Source organism: Gymnogyps californianus, chromosome 1, assembly GCF_018139145.2.
Source record: "Gymnogyps californianus isolate 813 chromosome 1, ASM1813914v2, whole genome shotgun sequence".
NCBI classification, from domain to species: domain Eukaryota; kingdom Metazoa; phylum Chordata; class Aves; order Accipitriformes; family Cathartidae; genus Gymnogyps; species Gymnogyps californianus.
In genome coordinates, this window is record NC_059471.1 from 80,160,554 (window position 1) to 80,181,304 (window position 20,751).

The following is a 20,751-nucleotide window of genomic DNA, read 5'->3' on the forward strand; positions in this document are numbered from 1 at the left end:
ACGCACAGTGATAAAAGAATTTGCAGTTCAGACAGTGAAGGGATACCATCCAGGGTATCAGAAGAGCTGAGTTTATGTTTCCTCTGATACAGAAGAAACCTGACAGTGCTGCTTCCACTACTGTATCAAAGGACAGCAGACCCCCCCTATTTCGTGTGAGTGCAATCCCACACAAGGTGGGCGCTCTCTAAGAATGGTTACCAAAGCAAGCCCCTCCTGCGAGACGGAGAAAGAAACCTTTAGTGTACAGGACTGGTGGTTAGCTCCAGCAGGGACTTCTCACTGTCAAGGGCTGAGAAACTTTTTGTGATCCTCAGAACCAGAACTTTAGGTGTCTCAGAAACTTTAAGTTTTAAAAAAGATTAGTTGTCCACAGAATTTAGACAATTCCAAGGTGAAGAACTAAGGTCTGTCAAAATCAGGCTAGCAGTAATACTGCCCCTTATTTGTTGTAATAAAGGAATAAACTAATAAGTAAACTTCATTATTGTCTGCCCATATGTATACGTATATATTTGTGTATGTGTGTATATATATACACACACACATATACTTGACATACATTCACACAACACAGACGTGTTCTGTCTGAAAATAACTGACCTGGCATATCTGAATTAACTTCATTAATTAGCTTAATACAACTAAATATCTAAGTTTCCAATGTAAACAGTAATACTATTATTTTCAGAAAGCATTAGCACCAAACAGAATGGTAAGTTTGTTAACAAGATATACGGTATTCTTATAGGATAGTGCAGCAGGTCCTACTCAGCTGGTTAAACCTTAAAAAAACAGTAGTGTAAGAAACTTGGCATAACCACTTAGGCCACTGTACATCATAGCTAACTAGGCTAACTAGTATCTTAGTTCCCATAGTTTTTATATTAACCAATGGAAATTAGTCAAATGGTTAGTTTTGTCAAGTTTTCCCAAAAATGTGCAGTAAAAAAATAAAGTTAACAAAATCCCTTCTTCCTGAAGTGAAAAATAACTAAAATTGTTTTCAATGTGTTTGCTTTCTTTGTATACTTGGAGAGTTAAATAAATAACGTATTAATAGATTGAGCCTTCCTCCTTAAAAAGAAAACATCAAAAAAGACCTGATGACACAATATAATACAAAGGAAACAAACTTTTTCAAAATTATTTTTTCAATACCAAGTAAAAATTTATGTGAGACATGAGAAATTACTTGCAAATTAGCTCACGTAAAGGCAATAGAAAACAGCACATTTTTTTTGAAAAGTAAACACCTTAAAATAAAGTTATTGAAAATTATAACCCCATTTCTTCTTGGACAGATAATAAAAATAGAATATTGGATGAGGAACTCTGATAAAATATTATGAAATTTCTTATAAGAAGATGCAAACAATAACTTTGCATAATTACACTACATATGGGCATAGGCATACAGAAATTCAGATCCTCACCCACAGCTTTTTTGATCTTCGACTGTTTTTTACATGCTCTCTAGCTTAAGTTGCAGAGTAATGAAAGAGCCAGCATCATCTCCCCTGGACTGAGATGTCCCAGGAGTTCTCAGTCGAATGGCTGAGCTCTTCGCAGCCTTTGCCTATAATTAAAGTCTCATACTCCAATGTTTTGGAATCATACAAGAAAAAATCTCAGTTATACAGACAAGAAAAGCCTGGAGGCTGCACACACAATCACTTTATATCCGTCCTTGTTGCTGATATTGCAAAATAAATTCCATTGCATGCAGCCACACTTAACAAATTTGGCTGCCTGGTGGGATGTCTAAAACTACAAACACCATGGAGGTACATTACTCTGTAGAGGCAGAAATTCTGATTACTAGCACCCCTCAAGGGTGCCCAGCCTGTATTTCCCATAAGGTATACACAGTTCACAAAGCCAGTCAGGCATCCTGAAGCTTGTTCTGAACTGACATTGCCAGTGGGGTCCATCACACAATCAAACACGCGTCTCTTGTGATGCAGAAGGGACAGCAAAGTTCTCAGAAAGATGTCAGTTGGAGGAGACTTCTCCTGCCACAGTGATTAACTCAGTCCCTTCTGCCCATGTGTAACAGACCCCCAGGAAAGGTAGCTGTCAGGGTTCTTATCACTCTTGCACAGGAACACGTTTCTGAAACACTCTCTCCTGTACATCCACTGCAAGAAGGCAGAGGTTCGTATATGCTCCACTACTGTGGAGCATATATAGCACATGCTTCCAGAAATGTGCATGAGGTCTGTTACTGGGATGAGAAAAAGCACAGCAGTGTGCTACCTTTGCAGTCTGGATCCACCAGCCAGGAGAGCTGGGCTTCTACAGTCTAGCACATATACATGGCATGATAACAGTGAGGAGTAATTCAGATCTGGCTCATTTTTGCTACATGGTATTTTCCTGGTAGCAAAGGCAGAAGGTTGTTTGCTGAATATGGAGAATGCAGACTGAAGACCTGCACCTCACCTGAGAGATAATAAATAAGTCACTGCAACTTTATCAGGTTTGGAGGTGTGCACGTTCCTTTGGGCTTGCACAAGCAGGGTTTCATGGCAGGCTCTGCTGCAGGTGACTTTTTCTGAGCAAGACTCTAACATAGTGACAGCCCCCTGTAGCACCAGATTGAAGCCAAGAATTTCACTTCTGAGGGTTCAGTTTCACAAGCTTGATATTATTTTAAAATAGGTTTTTCCTAAGCAATCTGAATTGAGAATGAACACAGACTGTCACAGAATTTAAACTCCTTTATTTTGTGGATGGTTCTATTTATTCTCTCTTTCCTTTTTTTCCTAGCTATAATGACATTTTGCAGGTCTTTTCAAAATCAGCATTTGACTTTTCGTGTCAGCAGGGATGAGGGTGAAGCAGTTAAGATAAACGACTGGAACTCTGCCATCCAGGTGGACTGTCAGCATGTTAAAAAACAGACTGAAACTGGGAAGGTACTAAGTGAAAATTTATGCTCTGTTGGCTGCTTCTCATTAGGAAACATTTGCTCATGAATCTTACATTTTCAGTCTGGATTGTACTGAGTGATAAGAGCATGACATCATAGGCTTTTCTGAATTGGGAGGGTAGCATCTGAAAAAATCAACTTTACAAAGAATAAAGGTTTTAGTCTTTTTTTCACTCTTTGTTTTATTTAAAAAAATTAAATAGCCTTTTCACCAATCGTATTTCTTATCTTTTTGATAAGACCCAAGCCATGCTTGGAGACTGTGCACTGAGTCCCACTGACCTCAACAGGACTATGTCTCTTATGTGCTTCCTTCAGTGGATTTTGGTATCTAATTCTACATTTTTCAAGAGATTTGTGGCTTTCAGAGACTTGGGAATAGATCATAAGTATGTGCTTACAAGAAAGTGGCACTCACTGGCCTTATGAAAATCAAGCCTCCAGCTAGTTCTATAGATTTTTATCTATAGAGAGCAAACCCAAAAAATAAACTAATTTTGAAAACACAAACCTCTGAGTATTTGGTTTTTTGGGGACAAGGAAACCATTATTTACTTCTTTACTGATATATTCACACATTTTTAATGAAGTAATTTTCAATACATACCAAAAGCATTTGATGTTTCTATAACTGAAAAACTGGAAGTGAAAATACTGAAGCTCATTTCTCCTGAGTAAATCTAGAAAACAGTTCATTGAGCAGTGAAGTAAGGCCTTGGAGATATGGATTCTGTTTGCAGCTCTGTTGTGACCTGGAGAGAGACCCCTGCATAAAGGGATCCCTCTGCATGAGCCTCCCCACCTGTAAGTGATCTAACTCTTCTCCAATCTGAAGAGGACCTTTAGATCACGGTCTGGAAGTTAGGGATCCATACCGTTTTACAAAGAACTGACCTGTGCCACAGTTTGCCAGTTAGTAGCATCATCCTCACTTGGATGGATTCCTTGATTCCACCTCCTCTGAACAACATAGATCACAGGCTCAATGGAAATATTGAATTTTGAAGACCACTTCACCTCCAGGTCTCCAGACTGAAGTTCTATGAATTTTAATTCTTTCCGGGGTTTCAGTGGAACACCTGTAATAGGAACGTGCAGACAAAAATATGTGAGTAATTTACAAGATGCAATTAAACCATATGTAAATGAAGCTGTATAAAAAAAATAACTAAAAAAAAAGGAGATTGTTGGTCAGACAGAAGGAAAAAAGAGGGGAATGGATAGGCTGATAAGCATGGGAGTTTCAGAAGTGCTCATAGCTGACTAACACTAAAACTTGTTTTTAAAAAATCTTCAAACTTATTTATTTCATTTAAAAACTAAAGGATCTGAAATTTGTAAGCTAAAACTGATCTCACAGAAAACACTTTCCAAATATTCTTTGATAACCTGGAGAAAGATCCTTTTGATCCCAAGCAGAATCAGCTACACCTGTTGTTCAGTTTTTCACCTAATTTGTCCTTAAACGCATCTAATGACAGAATTTCCACAGCACCACGTAGTAATCCGTTCCACTACTTCTCTATCTTTACCATTAGAAAGCTTTCTCACTACCTTGTTTAGTCTCCTCTGCTGCATCTTAAACTCGATACTTGTCCATGATGTTCATGGATCGTGGAGAATGGATTCTTTCTTTCATCTATGGAGGAGCCTTTTATGTACCACAAGACTGTTACCATGCCTCTGATTGTTTTCTTCTTCAGTCTAATAACCACAGTGCACTCCATCTTCCTTTTAAATCAGTGTTTCTAGACCTCTGATCATTCTTGCAGTTGTCTCTGGAAAATCTCCCATTGGCCCACAGCCCTTCTCCAGAGTCAAGCCTAAAACTGGACACAGACTGTGTCTAAGCTCTTACCAGTGTAGACTAGACAAGCAGGATAATCTCACACATCTTACATTAGTCTGATACACTTAAGCAAGCTGTTCGCCTTCTCCATGGCAGCATGATCTTATTGACTCACATACAGCTGTATTGTATGATGTGTCACTCTCCACTCTTCCCTAAAGATCTAGGAAAGGTAATTCCAAGGCATCTTGAAATAGATATATCTAATGTATATTGTCCAATTGTTACATTTCAGAGACAAAGATGTCTTTCTAAAATTTTACAGTAATTTCTCATTACACAATGACACTGAAGGACAGTTATTTCTGTTGTTTCTACTGCTGGTAACATCACCTTTTTGAAAACATCTGCAGTAGCTTGAAGGAAAAAACAACTCTTCAAATTTGGCATCTTTTGATTAAATCAACAAATTGAGTGTTAGATACATTTCTCTAGACAGACTTTAGAACTCAAATATTTGAGTGCGCAGCATTTTGTCACTTCAGGATATGTCACAAATAAGATTTCTATGCTGACATATAAACCTTCTTAGAAAGTTGTTATAGGCACTTTAGTTATTTTGTCATTTCAGCGGGTGTCCACGTAAGTCCAGCTGTATGTGTTGGTTTAATAAATTGTTTCCTACTCAGTCTGCCACAGATGACTGAGTACCAAAACTTCCTTAGGTGAACAAACCACTTTTATATTTTAAGAGGTCTTCTCCTAAATCTGATTATACAATTAGCTACAAATAAATAAAAATTGATCTTGTAGCCCTTGAAGAAACCTAAAATCAACCTGAGGAAAATCCAGTACTTAAATCTGGTTATCACAGCAGTTTAAACCCTGGATATCCTTCAACAGCCTGCAGTCTTAGTCTAATATAACGAACATCACAGAACATGTCAGTTCAGATTTCCAAATTTGAAAATTCTTCCGTAATTATGATGTACAATAATCCTACAATTTGCATGTTAAGAAAACTTCCATCTGCTTTGCATTAGGGGCAGTTGGGTTCACTTGATTGCAAGTATCTCAGCCTCTCCGGTGTTACGTAATTGCGTGCAGATGGAGCGCAGCAGCACAAATAACGAGAGCACAGCACAAGTGCATTTTAAAACACTTTTGTAGAACCAGTACCATCAATTTAATATCCAGATGTGTAGATCCAATTACTCTTCAATGTGCTTTTTATTATGTAAATGGTCAGCCCTTTCATTGTGCTGGAACAAATTAGTCCTCTGAAGTCTGCAATGCTTAACTGAAGAATTCAAATCACTGATTGCCGTATGTGTGCAACACCAGAGCCCAGGAAAAATGTTTCTAAAGGTGTCTTTCAAACAGCACATGCATCTCTGTGCCATGAAAAATAAATGCACACTGCATCACACACATGATGCAATAAATGCATCATAAGAATCTGTATCTTAAATGTCGGTTCCCCACGAATTCAAAAAGTTTCCATGGAAGGGTTTCAGACAGTAAAGAGTACATTCGTGGCATCAGTACAATTGTGAATACAGTTGTTCAAAGACTCAGAGATGTGCACTTTTAAAACCGTACACTATTTTTTTAATTCAAAACTATTTTTCTTTAAGCATGAAAAGAGCCTTTAAACTGTGGGTGACCATCTGGCCCCAGCTATCCTATTATGATATTGTTATACCACCATACCCTTTAAATGTCATGATCTTCTCTTCACAATTTACCTTGACCAGATCTGCAGTTTGGTCTGCTGTATGGATTGCTCCCTTACATGTTTCAGACAAAACTAGTTAGGCTGGTTTAGACAGCATGAACCCTGAATCTTTGTTAAAAAGAGGTCCTGGAAAGTTCACACAAGTAGGTGTATCATCACATCTAAGAGATCACTAACTTCTGAACAGGAAAAAGGTAATGGGTAATTTTTTCAGCTGTCACTAGCTGAGTGTAGAAGAAGATACATGTCCTTGTCCTTACTTGGGGATATATATGCGCACGTTAGACAAAGTGAACCTGATCACGCATTTTCCATCCCTTTCTCTTCCTTCCTTTTTCTTCTGCACTTTTAAACTGTTTATTTCTAAGCAGAGATATTGCCCCCATTTCTATCTCTAAAGTACCAAATTTACTTTAGGCACTTGCTGTTATTTATAACATCATTATCTCCATATAGAAAAAAAAAATTAGGCAGACCATGGAGAAGGGACACTTTCTGAAGTCCTTCACTAGTTGAGATGACGTAAAGGAGGTGGATGAGGCAGATGACGGAAGAGTAGGAGAGAACATTTGATATGTCCAGTAAAGGGAAATAAAAATGTGAAGACTATGTAACTGATTAGTAATACTCCCAACAGAGATGAAAAAATACAATGACAATCGACAGTTTGAAGATTATAGCGAATGCAAGCCAATAAACAATTAGGATAACAAGTTACTGGACTTGTTATGTTAATCCAACAACATTTGCAATATATGATTTTGATGGCAGTGTACTTACATTAATATTCTTTTAGGACTGGGCTTTAGCACTCAGTACTAGAGGGCAAATCCAGTTTGTAAATACAGTAAATCAGATGAGTATTTTATATCTGCTGTTGTAACTAATCTCCAGAGCTTGATCAACAGTAAAACTATAGGAACTTCTCCAGACTCTTAGATTCAATCTGAGTTCATTTTCTAGCTGTAAGTGCTGTCAAAATGATAATAAGTACTAAACTTATTCACTAGATCTTAGTCATGCTTGCAGAGTTTGCTCTTCCTCAGTGACAGGAAGGTCATTTACCCCTGGAGGAAATGAATAGCAAGCCTGCTCCGCTTCTATTTGTCCTTTGTTGCAGAAAGACAGGTTGAAGAGGCTAATTAGCTGAATTCATTGTATGGTATTGGGTTTGCCCTTCCTCTGCAAGACATATATGCTCTTACAAGCAAGCACCTCCTGCAGATAGGTGATAAGATGTTAGAGAAGGTTAGTTCTGTTCCTATATAATTAGGCTGAACAGTAGTAGACTTTCCAATGTGCAGTTATACAATGTATCATACATATCCTGTCATATCCTGTGTCCTCTCCAAAAGCATGTCATCTTGTTTCATTTGTTTGTTTGTTTGCTTGTTTGTTTTGTTTTTACCTTTTCCAGCTGTTACATTTATTGGAATGCTTTGTAGTTGTGGTATGGAGCCTGATCATGTAAATCATTATGTATACAATATGAATGCCAGTTTACCACTCTGGTCATTTGTCTCAAGAAGACAAAAGAAATAACTAAGCAACCCATTTTAATAATTTTCATTTTGAAAGGTACTGTGTGTAAGAGTGTATTAATTCCTTATAGTTTTAAAGGGGCCATTCTGAAGTATCTTGGAAGCAAGAGAATTTCCCTTCTGCACTGGAAATCTGGATCACAGTATTGCCTGCTGTTCAAATGAGTACTGTCTTCGTCAGTTTTATGCTTACTCAACCTCTATGACTTCTAGATCAAATTTTCTCCATTTATGTAAGTAAATAAGACAGTGCTTCCTGATGGCCCATCCTGTACACTCAAAGACAGGATTCAAAAGTCAAAGCACATTATTTTTTACATACTTTCTCATCACTAAGGATATTCAAAAAGATGCATCAACATTTCACTTAAAGCAATGAACTTAAAAATAAAATCACCATCTCCACATATTTTACCATTTTTCCATTCACAGGTGGAAATAAGTCTGGATTCAGATCTAAGTCTGGAGCTTAGTTTAGAGTTCTGCTGATTAGGCTCTCCACAGAGAGCCCATGCTATCAGAAGAATAACTGATTAATATTTATTTTCTATCACTGAAGTAAGGAGAATGGATTTCTAAAAAAACACTCCATCTCTGTGGAACAAGAAAATGCCTTTCATAAATGCTCATTGTTCTGCATTAGAAGCACATTTTCAGAATATTTTCATGTATAAAGCTTTTTTTAATTCCAACAAATTAAAATCTGGAGTTTGTCTAAGCAAATCACTTCTTAGTCTATATGTTCTTGCCAATGGATGTCAAGGAAAACCTTTTTTCACAGAACCTCAGGACTCAAATAAATTAAAAATTTTTGAATAAGATTGCCTTAGATTTAAATAATGAATTAATATATATATGTGGATATTATAATCTTTCACTATTTTGTTCTTAGGTCATTAAGAACACCAATGCCAAATATACTGCGTTGATTTGTTCTTTTACCAGATTATCTCACACTTCCTATTTGGTAGTCCTATATGGTTGGCTTATAAACATAAATGTTATTTGTGATTAATAGGACTTGAACTATTTATCGTTAAATATTTTCCTGCTGCATTCTCTCTCATCTGCATCAAATTAAGTGAGATTTCACCTAAATTGGCAAGTTTGTTCTGCTTAAGATGATTCATAATAGCCACATGTTTACATTCCACAGATTTCCAGACATGGGCTTCATAAGAGGAAAAAAATTCAGAAACTTGAGCAACATTTTGCTCTGGCTTTCCACCCTTTCAGTGGCCAGCCACATCTCTACAGGCGCCTCTACTTTTTCTTCCCATCCATACTAACTCTTATGAAATGAAAGTCCTGGTTTTCTAGGAGACTTCATTATGGCCTGAAGTTATTAGCCCAGTATGAGTACATATTAATAATCTCTACCTTTGTACAGATTTTTTGGAACTTGGCATGTATGACCACATCCATTGGAACAGCATTTCTTCACTCCAGAACATTCACTATCAGCTTCACAGCTTTCAACACAGGCAGCTGCAAAACCACTGGCCTTCTCAGGTGCTGGGCAGTCCCCTTGCTTCACAGACAGGATGTACTTAAGGAATTCACAGCTAGTTAGGCATTCATAATTCTTCTTGGGGAAAAGAGGCTAAAGGGAAAACAAAAGAATTGCATAAAGTTTTCAACAGGAACAAAAAAAAAAAACGAAAAAATGTTGTACGTTTTCCAAGACCTCCTAAAGGAAAAATCAGATTTTCAGCTTTTGCAAGACTATCCCTGAAGATTTATATATTCAAGCCACTTCTAAAAAAGCATTCCGAGTACAGAATGATGAATTCCCCTAAGTAAGACCACCATCTTTAATGGAATAAAGTTGTTTATATCTGCCAGCTTTCCCTTGTTTTCCCCACATTGGCTGGCTACAAAGTTGCTCAATGACAAATTAAAAACATTCCCAAAACAAAGGGGAAGCAATGGTCAGACAGTCTTTTTTTCTGGACTACCCCACATTCTTTCCTTTGTACTTCATAACACTTTACCCACAATATCTCACGTAATGTCACTCTAGATAAATAAATGAAATCTTGTTTCATTATACTATTTGAACTGAGTTGGCTAAGAGAAGATTTTGCAGCATCTTTATGTTCTTGCCAGCATACTAGTAATTGTATAACTCTTCATGGAACTGGAACTAAATTTCTGATAAAATGATTAAAATAAGCCTTAAATATATTGATTAAAGATCAAAGTAAATGCTACTTCTTTGAGAAAACAAGTCCTAGATATATGAAAGGTTGCTTCAACACATAGACATTTTATAGCATGTCTACTACTCAGAGGTTTGCAAGGTTCACTTAAAATTATATTAAAAATAGCATCTAGCACCCTGGCGAGAACATTGTGTGTGACATGAGGACTTCACCTCCTCTTTTATCTGGTGCTTTATTTAGTTTGGTGCAAAAACAGCAAAAGTGATTCCCTCAAAGTGATTGGTGGAACTGTAGATGGGCAACCCATATAACTGGGGTTATCTATAGCCTGCCTTTCTATCTCAGAGCAATCAAAAACCTTCCACTCTGACTGATCTGATTTACAGATTCCTAAGCCTGCACAGGAATTACAAGCCACTCTCCATCCAACTATTCATGTAACGTCTGCAACTTCCTTCCATATTCAAATGTTTTACTCCCTTATTTTTACTGTTCTCATATTTCTGGCAAAATGGAAAAGGCTTCACTATTATGGAGGCCGAAGGGTTTCACAGACTATGTGTCAGTTTATTCTCCAAAGTCACTGTGGTCCAAGAATTGTGCCACTACATTACCCCTCCCATCTTGTCCTACAGAACAGTCCAGAATTTTTGAATCAGGTTTTTAAGGATGCATTTGGGTGTTACGACTTAACCAGCCTAAAGGCTGCCAAAATGAGCAGTCCTTATATCTCCTACTGACTCCAGTGATTCTTGGACACGCAATCCTGCTGTTCCCCCCATTGGAATGCACCTGATCCCATGGTTAGCCAGTTAAGAAGCTAAACCAGCAGGAAACTGAATTTATGGAAAAAAAGGAGTCAGGTAAACTGTCTCCTTTTCTTCTTCACACATAAGGTTCCTTTAACATTAGTACACTCATTCAGTAGGTCAGAAGTAACATACCAAGCAGGGACCTTGAGAAACACAAAGCTAAATTGTTGCTTCCAGATTTTTTACAAAATACAAAAAGATTGAAAACACTCTCAAAGGAAAACAGCCTTATTTAATTCAATCAATGTCTATGGAGCAAACATGAGTCTTAGAGAAAGGAAAGTGGTCCCGTGCTTGTGTGTGTGTGTGTCTGAAGCTAATTTCAAATCCTAAAACATCACAAATTTGCAGCTACTTAATTAAAAACTTTATAGCTCCCTGAGGCATAATACATCCTCAAGGCTTCTCCTCCTCACCCTATTTCACAGCTCATTTTTCAGTTAGCTGCTAAATGTGCTGCTCTTCATTATGGGCTTTTGAAGTTCTAAATTTAGCTTTAACCACAAAACACTAATCAAAGAGGGATGCTCACTGTTTTTAACTACAATAGAACAGTGTTCTACAAATGTTTTCCTTTTAAACCAATTTTATACGTATTTTCACCCATATCTGGAAACATACAGCCTGAGTGAGAAGTGATATATGAGAATGACATAAATTAGATCCACTAAAACTGCTTTATTACACTACCCTAGAGTTTTGTATATGAGGAAGCAGCAATTAATTGGGTTAAAGAACTCTTACAAGGATTGGTTTTCATGAGAAATTTTTACTTTGTGTTCTAATGTAACTACATAGATCAGTAATCCAGTAATCCCTATTTACATATAGTTGGACCTAAATTTTTTGGTTTAGTTGAAATTACTGCTTTTCCTAATCATCTTCATGATGCTTAAAATCATTTAAACATCAGACATGCTCTTGTACCAGAAAAAGAGTACCCACAGTGATGAGGGAGGACTTAAATCAGTATATCAGTGAGATCAATATTATCAGTTATGGTCACTTCTATTTTTTTATAGGAAAAGCTGAAAATCTTCATAAATATACACTTTCATAGACTTGAATAAAGTTGTATCTTTAAATTGATTTAGTTATAATAAAGCAACTTTCTATTAGGATTATATTTCCATCTTGTACTAAGAAACACTTAAGAACTGTAACAGCTGAATTCCACCAACTCAGCAAAGCCACGTTTTAAATCCAATAAAACCATCTCATTTTTTGTACTAGTTTAACTGACCTAGGTTTGCTTATTCACAAGGTTATTCTGAAACATGATTCAGAAACAGTTTTCCAAAGACTTGTTCCTGAATAGTTAAGTATTGTGAGAGTAGTCTTCTGAACTAGGAGTCCGCAATCCAGTTACTCCTGGAGAGAGATTGTTTTAGAAACCAGATTGACTTTCACATACAGGAAAGCCATCTTTTCTAGCTACCCTGCACAAGGGTTTTCACACAATGACGTTTTATCTTTTAAACAAAGATACTCTTTCTTACACATGGCCAGAAAAGATAGAGGGCATGTGGTAGAAATAGCATCTTACAGGAGGGATTTAACAGCACCTTCTGAGAGAAGCTACATAACTGTAGCTGGATCAAGTCTTAAAACTTCAAGTTGAAATAAATCATTTGGTCAGGAAAAAAAGATCTTTTTTTTTAAACTCAAACTTAATATGGCTAAATTGTTATATGTGTACCCATCCAAATTAAGGCTAATGCCGTAAAAATCCCATGTTTGTTCACTGTCTCATTGAAGCTAATAATTTAAATGAAAGTGACAGCTAGAACAAAGTGAGAAAGAGTGCCCTTGGGCTGACGTACCTCACAGAAGCTTTGGCAATGGTTTTTCTTCAGGTCCCAGGACTCTTTGCACGGCTCCAGGCACTAGGAAGAATCAGGTGGCAGAGAAATGTCAGGAAGAGAAAGAAATAAACAACCAAAAATGACCCCATTTCTTCTCCAGTTGTTTGTTTGGCCCACAGGAAGTTAATAATAGGCTTTAAAAATCCACTTCTCCTGAGGATAAGCTTGTGTCATTGAGTCATGGTGGCACAGCGAGGTCATGCCAAGCCATGGTTAGATTACAAGAAATATTTTCAGTATTTCTTATTGTACAAGGCAATTGCCTCACTCGTTTATATGCCATCCTATTTTCCGTGTTATTGAATCTAGGTCCTAATACCATTTAACACCGTGTCACTGGATCACAGACACAATGTCAAAAGCACTACTCTGAACTACAGAAAGTTAAATCTTCTCGCTGACCAGCCTAAAGATTAGACGGGCACATTGCCTTCCCAAGCGAGAAACTATTTCATCAAGCTATCGAGTAAACTCAGCAGAGGTTTAACCACTATTCCTGTATTCACAGACAATGTTCACTGGTCTATTAGCAAAACCACTTTATTTCAAGTACCATATTATCATTTCTTCACCTTCAACCTCTACTGCAACGGTTACACAGAGAGTTGAGATTCAAACTCTGCAAACCAGAGTCAAGCTTCATGGTATAGCATAAAGAAAAATCACACTATTAAGAGCATTTACTGCAGCTGAAACACGAATTCAGACTCACATCCAGAAACTTTTTCTCTTCCTTTGTTAGACATATGATCTTGGAAAATACTGGCATTGTTGGGACTTAATAACACCTACTCCTTCTGGTAATAGTGGAAAGATACTTATTGCACCAAAAAGAAAGGCCTTTGACATGCAAGTCAGTATTTATATAATTTGTTTCTCTTACACACAGTATTAGATTGGATGCAAATACATTCATGTTATTCAAAAACAAGCATGAATACATATAGGCTGTACCTCAGCTGTCCACCTGTACCATTAATGTACTAAAAAAATCAGTGTTTTAAAAGTTAAGCATTTTCCTTACTAGCAATAAAGCCTGAAAAATATAATAAAACCATTAGTCACAGAGGTTACATATTTCAGGAATGAAAAATACCACTCAAACACTTTCTCTATATATATTTTGGTATTTTAGACTCAACTTCTAGCTCTTCAAAATTCACAATGTGCTGTATACAGAGTAATTAGAAGGATATGTTATAAAATGTCACTGAATTCAGTAAGTTTAATTAATTCCAGAGTGTTGTTCCTCCTGTGGTACAGTTACCGCACATTTGAGCCCAATTCCACTGTCATGCCAATTTTACAACTCTCCTAACTGTCTGATGGATTTAGCCCCAAATTACAGTTATAAATGGTGTAAAGACAAAATAGGCAACATTTTGACCACACTGGCACTTTGTCAGTGATCCTCAAGGCTGTCAGGATTTCCATATCCTTGCCTTCTCTGAATTCTTGCTTCACTGCTGCACAGCCACACAGAGCATATCTAAACCAGCACATCCACAATCTTGAGATGACAACTAGGACCAAGTTCATGCTGGCTGGACCACCTTGCTTGCAGGCTCTAGAGCAAAACAGTTGGTACTCCTGGAAGAAAACACCAAGGCGCTGTATGCTTCAGAAGGTTTATTCAAGGCCTTTGTACCAGGATGTCTTTACCTGCAATCTAAGTAGGCTCCAGCACTTGATGCCTTGCCTGGCCACCGCTCTGTCTCAATAATCACTCGGGACAGCCTAGGCCACTTTCAGTTGAGCCCCAGCATCTCCTGCCATCAGGGCAGACAGAGACGATGGGCATCTCAGCTCAGACACTTCAAAGGAAAGATGGACAAAATGAACTAGGGCTGAGCAGTATCCTGCAATCCGACTGCTCTCACAATACTACAAGGAAAACAGATGATGTAGCAAGCCATAAGGCCTCCTTCATAAGCTTTATAGCCTCTGATTAGAGTACTCTTACCTATACATAAACAAAAAAATCTTCCTGCTCCTGCTGTATGAGGAGTCCTCAGAGCATTGGGCTCAGCCTAGCACCATGGGCTGCTGCAGAAGCTGATTGCCTAGCTTTAGTAGAGCTGTATCATTCTGCAGGTTGGAGAAAAACTGCTAGCAGACAGGAATGTTGCCAATAACTTTGCCCTAGAAGAATTTGGAACTGTCCTTCTAAAAATGTAGTTATTAAGCTTGCAATAACAAAGATGAGAGCACCTCACAAACACTGAGGTTTCTGCATTTATTCTCTCAGCTACTCTGTTATGACGTTCCCCTAAAGTGGGAAGCTGGAAAAGCTGGAAGCTTGGATCCAGGTCTCACCTTTAAGTCCTTGACTTAAATCAGCTGAGATCTTGAGATCCCTCGACTGTGTGGTGAGCTTTATCCTCTGAATGGCAATAATCTCAGGTAGAGAGATACCTTTTTCCCCCCATGAAGTCTCTGTTGATGTTTTTCATATGGAGAGGGAAATGTGTTCTAGATCCAATATGTTATATACATGCTAGCTCTGAAGAAGGGCTATTGTGTACATAAATTTGTCTTTTTCCAGATGTTTCAACTTTCCAATAAACTCTCTGTCCTCATAAACTTTAGCCTGCCTGGTTCTGTTAAACTTTCTTGTCCCATTTACATGTGTCACTCTGAGCTGTATCTTTTATCTGCAGAGAGTTGTGGGGGTTTTCTCATCTTTGGCATGCTTTGCTATGAATGTACATCAAGATGAGTTTATTGAAGAACATACATTTTGCAGTGCTCTGCACAGTACTGTAGTAAAACAATTCTCCCTCCACTATGGATCTCCCCCATTTTTAGTCCATCTAGCCAAGGCAAGCACCAAGTTGAAAATTCTCTCAAGAAAACGCAGAATCAGGCTTTACATCAACAGCAGCTGAAGGTTTTCTGACATGTATCATTCCATGCATAATAAAAAATAAAATCAAGAAAATGTCAGAACTAGTGGCAATAACATCTGTTTTCTTAAATCCAAGCCTTCAGAGAATACAAAAAAAAGCATACATCTTAAAATTTAAAATTTGGATACTACGTGTCTAATAATTTCAATGCAACTCAGCAAAGGCCTGACCCAAAGGTCCCCCAGACCAACAGGAGTTATTTCACTGGTGTTTAGCTTAGCCTTGATGTCTGAAAGGAAAGCATACAGCATTTCTCACCAATAAGAAGAGTTTCAAGGAAATACCTAAAACACCCTTGAGAAAACTATTCCAACCCAGCAGGTAAACACATTCAGGTTTTCTGGATTAGTGTAAATGTGTGTGCCTGTTAAAAGGATACTGAAACCCTCTATCCAAGATAAGGAGGAATCTAGGCCAAGCAGCAGCTGGCAGCTGGTTTTGGCTCTACTTTATGTAATAAAAAATACCTTGCAGTCATTACCACCCACCCTCAGAAGCTAAGCTTAGGTATGTAGATGGCAGACCACCAGCAGACAGGAGGGCAGCAGTGCGGGAAGCATCCCGGCACTCCATTTGGCAGATGTCACTGGTCCCTTGGAGCCACCACTGACTGCTGCCCTGGCACCACCACAAAGGCTGCTCTACTGCTGGGGCGGGAAGAGATATGAAACACATCATTGAACCAGTCATTACAGGCTGGTGGCACTCTTCAGAAGATGATGGGTGTTAATCACACTGGCCTTGCTAAATTGAATCCTCCTAAAGCATCTGTTTTATCATCTCCTGTGGTTAAATCTGGAAGTTGTAGGCTTTATTTCTTCATCCAGACTGCTGCAGTTGTTATTCAGTACTAAACAATTGCATCAAAAGCCAAAAGGAGTGCTAACAGAAAGCACCTCAGCATTTGTCATCCTTCAGAATTTGGGGGGGGGGGGGGGTACATATGCACACACACATAGGTATAAATATATATATCAGATACTTGTATAGATCTGTTAATACTCAGACTGTATAAAATCAGGAACAAGGGCAAAGTACTGTTTCATTCAAGGAAGAAGGATTACTATTACTTTAAAATATTTTGGTTTATATGTTTTTATTTCATTTTTTAAATTTGCAGTTAAGGGCCCTGTTAGAGAAATCTTTTTTGTTCTAATTTTTAAACTATAAATAAAGCAACTATGAGATTAGCATATGATGCATGCCGTTTACATCAGTTAGTAAAGGGATTTTCAAAATAGTCCACCAACACTTTTGCTTAGGAAACATTGCCTTTGACCTGAATGGAGAGAGTTACACCAATACAGCGATTTTGAAACTCTAATGAATTGCAAAACATCATTTAAGAATTGAAATAAATATTTATTCAAATACTGTATATTTATTCAAATATTATATTTAAATTAAATAGCTGAATATGACTATTTATAACTATTTAAACAGCAAACAATTATTTATTTCAGAGTAGAAGAGTCTACCCACAGTATTTTTGTCTAATATGGCTTCTTCCTTCACCAAAGTGGAACCAAGTCATATGCAAACTGTTGTAAAAAGAATGGAATCAAAGTGTTATAGCTGGAATATAATTATTCTTTTCATTATCATTCACCATTCCAGTTGCTCACAACACCAAGGTCAGAAATAAATAATTTATGTTTACAATATATATTTAAGTGTTTTGCTGTCCTAAGGTATTTAATTAAATGGAACTTAGATGGTTAAAAAAAAAAGGAAAAAAACACCTTCCAGTGTACAGTCTCCTAAGAACCTGCCATGTCATGAAGACAAGTACCTGAAAAATGCATGCACTCACTATCAGGCACTGAGCAGAGAACATTCTTGGGGTCAGGAATTTAACCAAAGTCAAAGGAGAAGATAGCGTTCCTCACTCTTAGAGAGAATCATTTTGTGATGGGTACACTTAAATATAAGACTGCACCCAAAGGAAGCATGAGAAAAGTGATTTTCAATTTGTAAATCTTAGCACAGTGGCAGTAAACACAATGAAAAACATAGGCAGCAAGAGCGAAATAACTGATTTTGAGGGTTTTTTTATCTACATCTGCTGTTTATCAATAGGAATAGAAATCATTACTTTCTGTGTCTCAAAAATTGGACTGTGAGCTGTCTGAAGAACACATTTTTTTGTTTCAGAAAAGTAAATGCACAGTTGAATATTTACCCAGCCCAAATCAATTAATAGCATGCTAGCTTGGTAGAACAATATTAGGTATTAGCAATATCGCATTATAGAACACACTATCTTTTGAACAGTTTGAACAACTACTTTTCTTCTTTACTATACGAGTCATGAGATGCAGGATGTGTTTACTGAAACTATTTCTCATGACAAAACTGAGGAGAAGCATCAGGAAGACTTATAATTTAAAAAAATTTAGCACATCAATTAAAAAAAAAAATCTGTTAATTCTGGATTATATTTTCCCAAAAGATCCATACACACAAAAACAATCCTCAAACATTCTCTTCCTCAAAGATACACCTCATTTATTAATGCCAAAAAGAAATATCAATATTTATGTTACTGTTTGAATCAAAGACTAAATTAGATTCTTGACACATGAATCTGATTTGGTACTTCTGCACTTAGGAGAACTCTAAAACCTATACCTATAAGGAAATAATCTAGCAGAATAGGAGAATATTAATTACGCATAAAAGTAGGTAAGAATCACAACTCACTAACAATTTGCAATGAAACATAAGAAAAGCATCCTGCGATGAGACCAATGAATCCATCTGAAGGACTCTGGCTGCCCACTCCAGGAATGTACATAATTTTTGTCAAATCATTTTATAAAGGTCTATTTACACAATTGTCTCTCAACTTCCTGTGGTAATGCATGTCCTCATAAACTTTAAGAAGGGTATTTTCCTTCCATAGATTCAAGGCAGCTTACTTGAATTCTGTATATTAAAATGAAAGAAGTGTTTGGTATGAAATTGATGTTAGACACACTCTTTTAAAGATTCGTGTTCTATTTTTTTTTTAATCTCCAGTTTAAATCTTTGACCAGCACTAAGGTATGGGCTGTCTACCCACCCAGAACACACAGGTGTGACTGTTTCATAATGTATGTTACAAAATGAAAAGCTCAGGTAAACAGAACTATATGCAGTGAGAATTTCAGGCACTTAGAGTGAGGAATCCTACAGAGGCAGGTGAGTGAATCCAGAACCGTGATGCAAAAAAAAACTTTTCTCATTTCTACGCTGGATCATTCTCAATGCTCTCCAAAACTCATGCTCGATAGTTTGATTGATTCGGAGTCTTCATGTGAGTAATTCTCCATGTGAGTGGTTCACGGTATCAAGGTATTGCACTCAAGCTTGTGGGCACTTTTCCTAGTGATCAAATGCCTAAGATGAGGCACTGCAGCACTTCAGGTATGAGCAATTTCAGGTGCTCGTACACCCTATCAGGTCAGGCACCCACTGTACACATCTATCTTCTTTAAAACAAACCAACATCTATCTTGTTTAAAACAAACCATTAGAGGTAGAGATGCACTAACGAATCAGTCGGTTCCTCAGACCAAAAAAAATCTGTGAGCCCAGAGAGGATTGTTCAACTGCAGAATCAGTAGCTGTCATATTACCTTGTAGGTTGATACACGCTGCTCAAGAAGCCTCTGAGAATTTTGTGAGATCCATTTTAAGTCGAGTCAGTCTCTTGCTTCTCTGCCTCTTTTGCCTCTCCTCCCCCATTAGCAGACTGAACCATCGGAGCACTAGTCATCAACTTTTCTAGAAACTCGGTGTGACATTTTAGCTCCTAAAATTCAGTTACTTTTAATGTAGACTGGGAGAGGTTTAAGTATCTTTAAAACTTTGAAAGTCTAATAGGAACAACTGTGAAATGTATTCTTTTATGTAAAATAGCAGTTTCATGGGACTACCTGGAGTTACTCCTCTGTTCATGTTAAAGAGATTCTCATGAGAATTACACTAGTAATTTATTTCCCTTGTATCTGAATAAACAAATAGGTTAAATAACAGAGAACGGTTCCCTTGTCTGTGTTGCCTGTTTTCTCTCCTGTAGGTCAGTGAGCATCATGATTTGGTGAAAAGGAGTGATTTTGTATTCGAGTATCAAGTCTTAATTAAATTAGTTACAGTTGGGGTTGTTCTGTGACATTATCATGTACACTGGGAATCCAGCTGATACTGTCTGAAAGTATTGCTAATTGTAGAGCTGGTTTTGAATGAAAGCCAGGTCTTAGATTTTAAATGGTCACTAAAGAATGTGCTACTTGATTAGAGTGTTCTGGGTCTTTAAAATCGCTTTAAGGAGCGCTTCTTAGTCTTTCTTGAAATATATTTTTTGTTTTTCTATACTGATCGCTTCCTGATGTGTACTGTGATGGGGTAGACAACAAAGAACGGGTTATTAATGTGGAATTTGTTATCATCTGCAAGTACTAATTTATTCTAATTAATAAAAGTATATATATACAAAGAAAAATCCTTCATTTGTAATCAACATTCAGACAGTGCATGCTTACGTTTTAGGACAGATGACCGCTTTGTATTTTTCAGAAGTCAACTGCTCAGAAAAAAGTAACAACAAAATACCTGGGGCTGGCACTGAAACTAAGGGAACGGTGTCTCTATTGGAGATGTAGTTACGGCTACCTTAACTATTCTGAGTCCTCTTCAGTTGTAAGGTAAAACAGCGCAGCACAAACCTCCAGGGTCCAACAGGAGCAAGTAGGGACAGAAAGGGATAGGGGACAGCAACCACATGGCCACTGTCACATTATATCACACAAGAGTGTACCTGCAGTGGCTGGGATTAACTTGAGGCTAACACCCTAACAGACTTTCCTGGTTAATTCACATGTGACCTCATCCAGAACAATTTGGCATTAAAATACTAAGCCCTAAGTTATGAGAATACAGCATTTTGTGTTGATGTCCTGGTTTCGGCTGGGACAGAGTTAACTCTCTTCTTAGTAGCTGGTACAGTGCTGTGT

At 37.4% G+C, this 20,751-nt stretch overlaps 1 protein-coding gene across 2 annotated transcripts in view; it reads right to left on the reverse strand.

The window, feature by feature from the left end:
- The window catches only part of ANOS1 (anosmin 1), a 150,703-nt gene that overhangs the window by 52,847 nt on the left and 77,105 nt on the right, over window positions 1–20,751 (reverse strand). For both annotated transcript variants that reach the window (XM_050909558.1, XM_050909568.1), the window contains exons 3-5: window positions 12,804–12,866; window positions 9,384–9,606; window positions 3,830–4,014 (exon numbers count right to left, since the gene is read on the reverse strand). In XM_050909558.1, coding sequence (XP_050765515.1) covers window positions 3,830–4,014; window positions 9,384–9,606; window positions 12,804–12,866 — 471 coding nt within the window. The remainder of the gene's footprint in view (window positions 1–3,829; window positions 4,015–9,383; window positions 9,607–12,803; window positions 12,867–20,751) is intronic.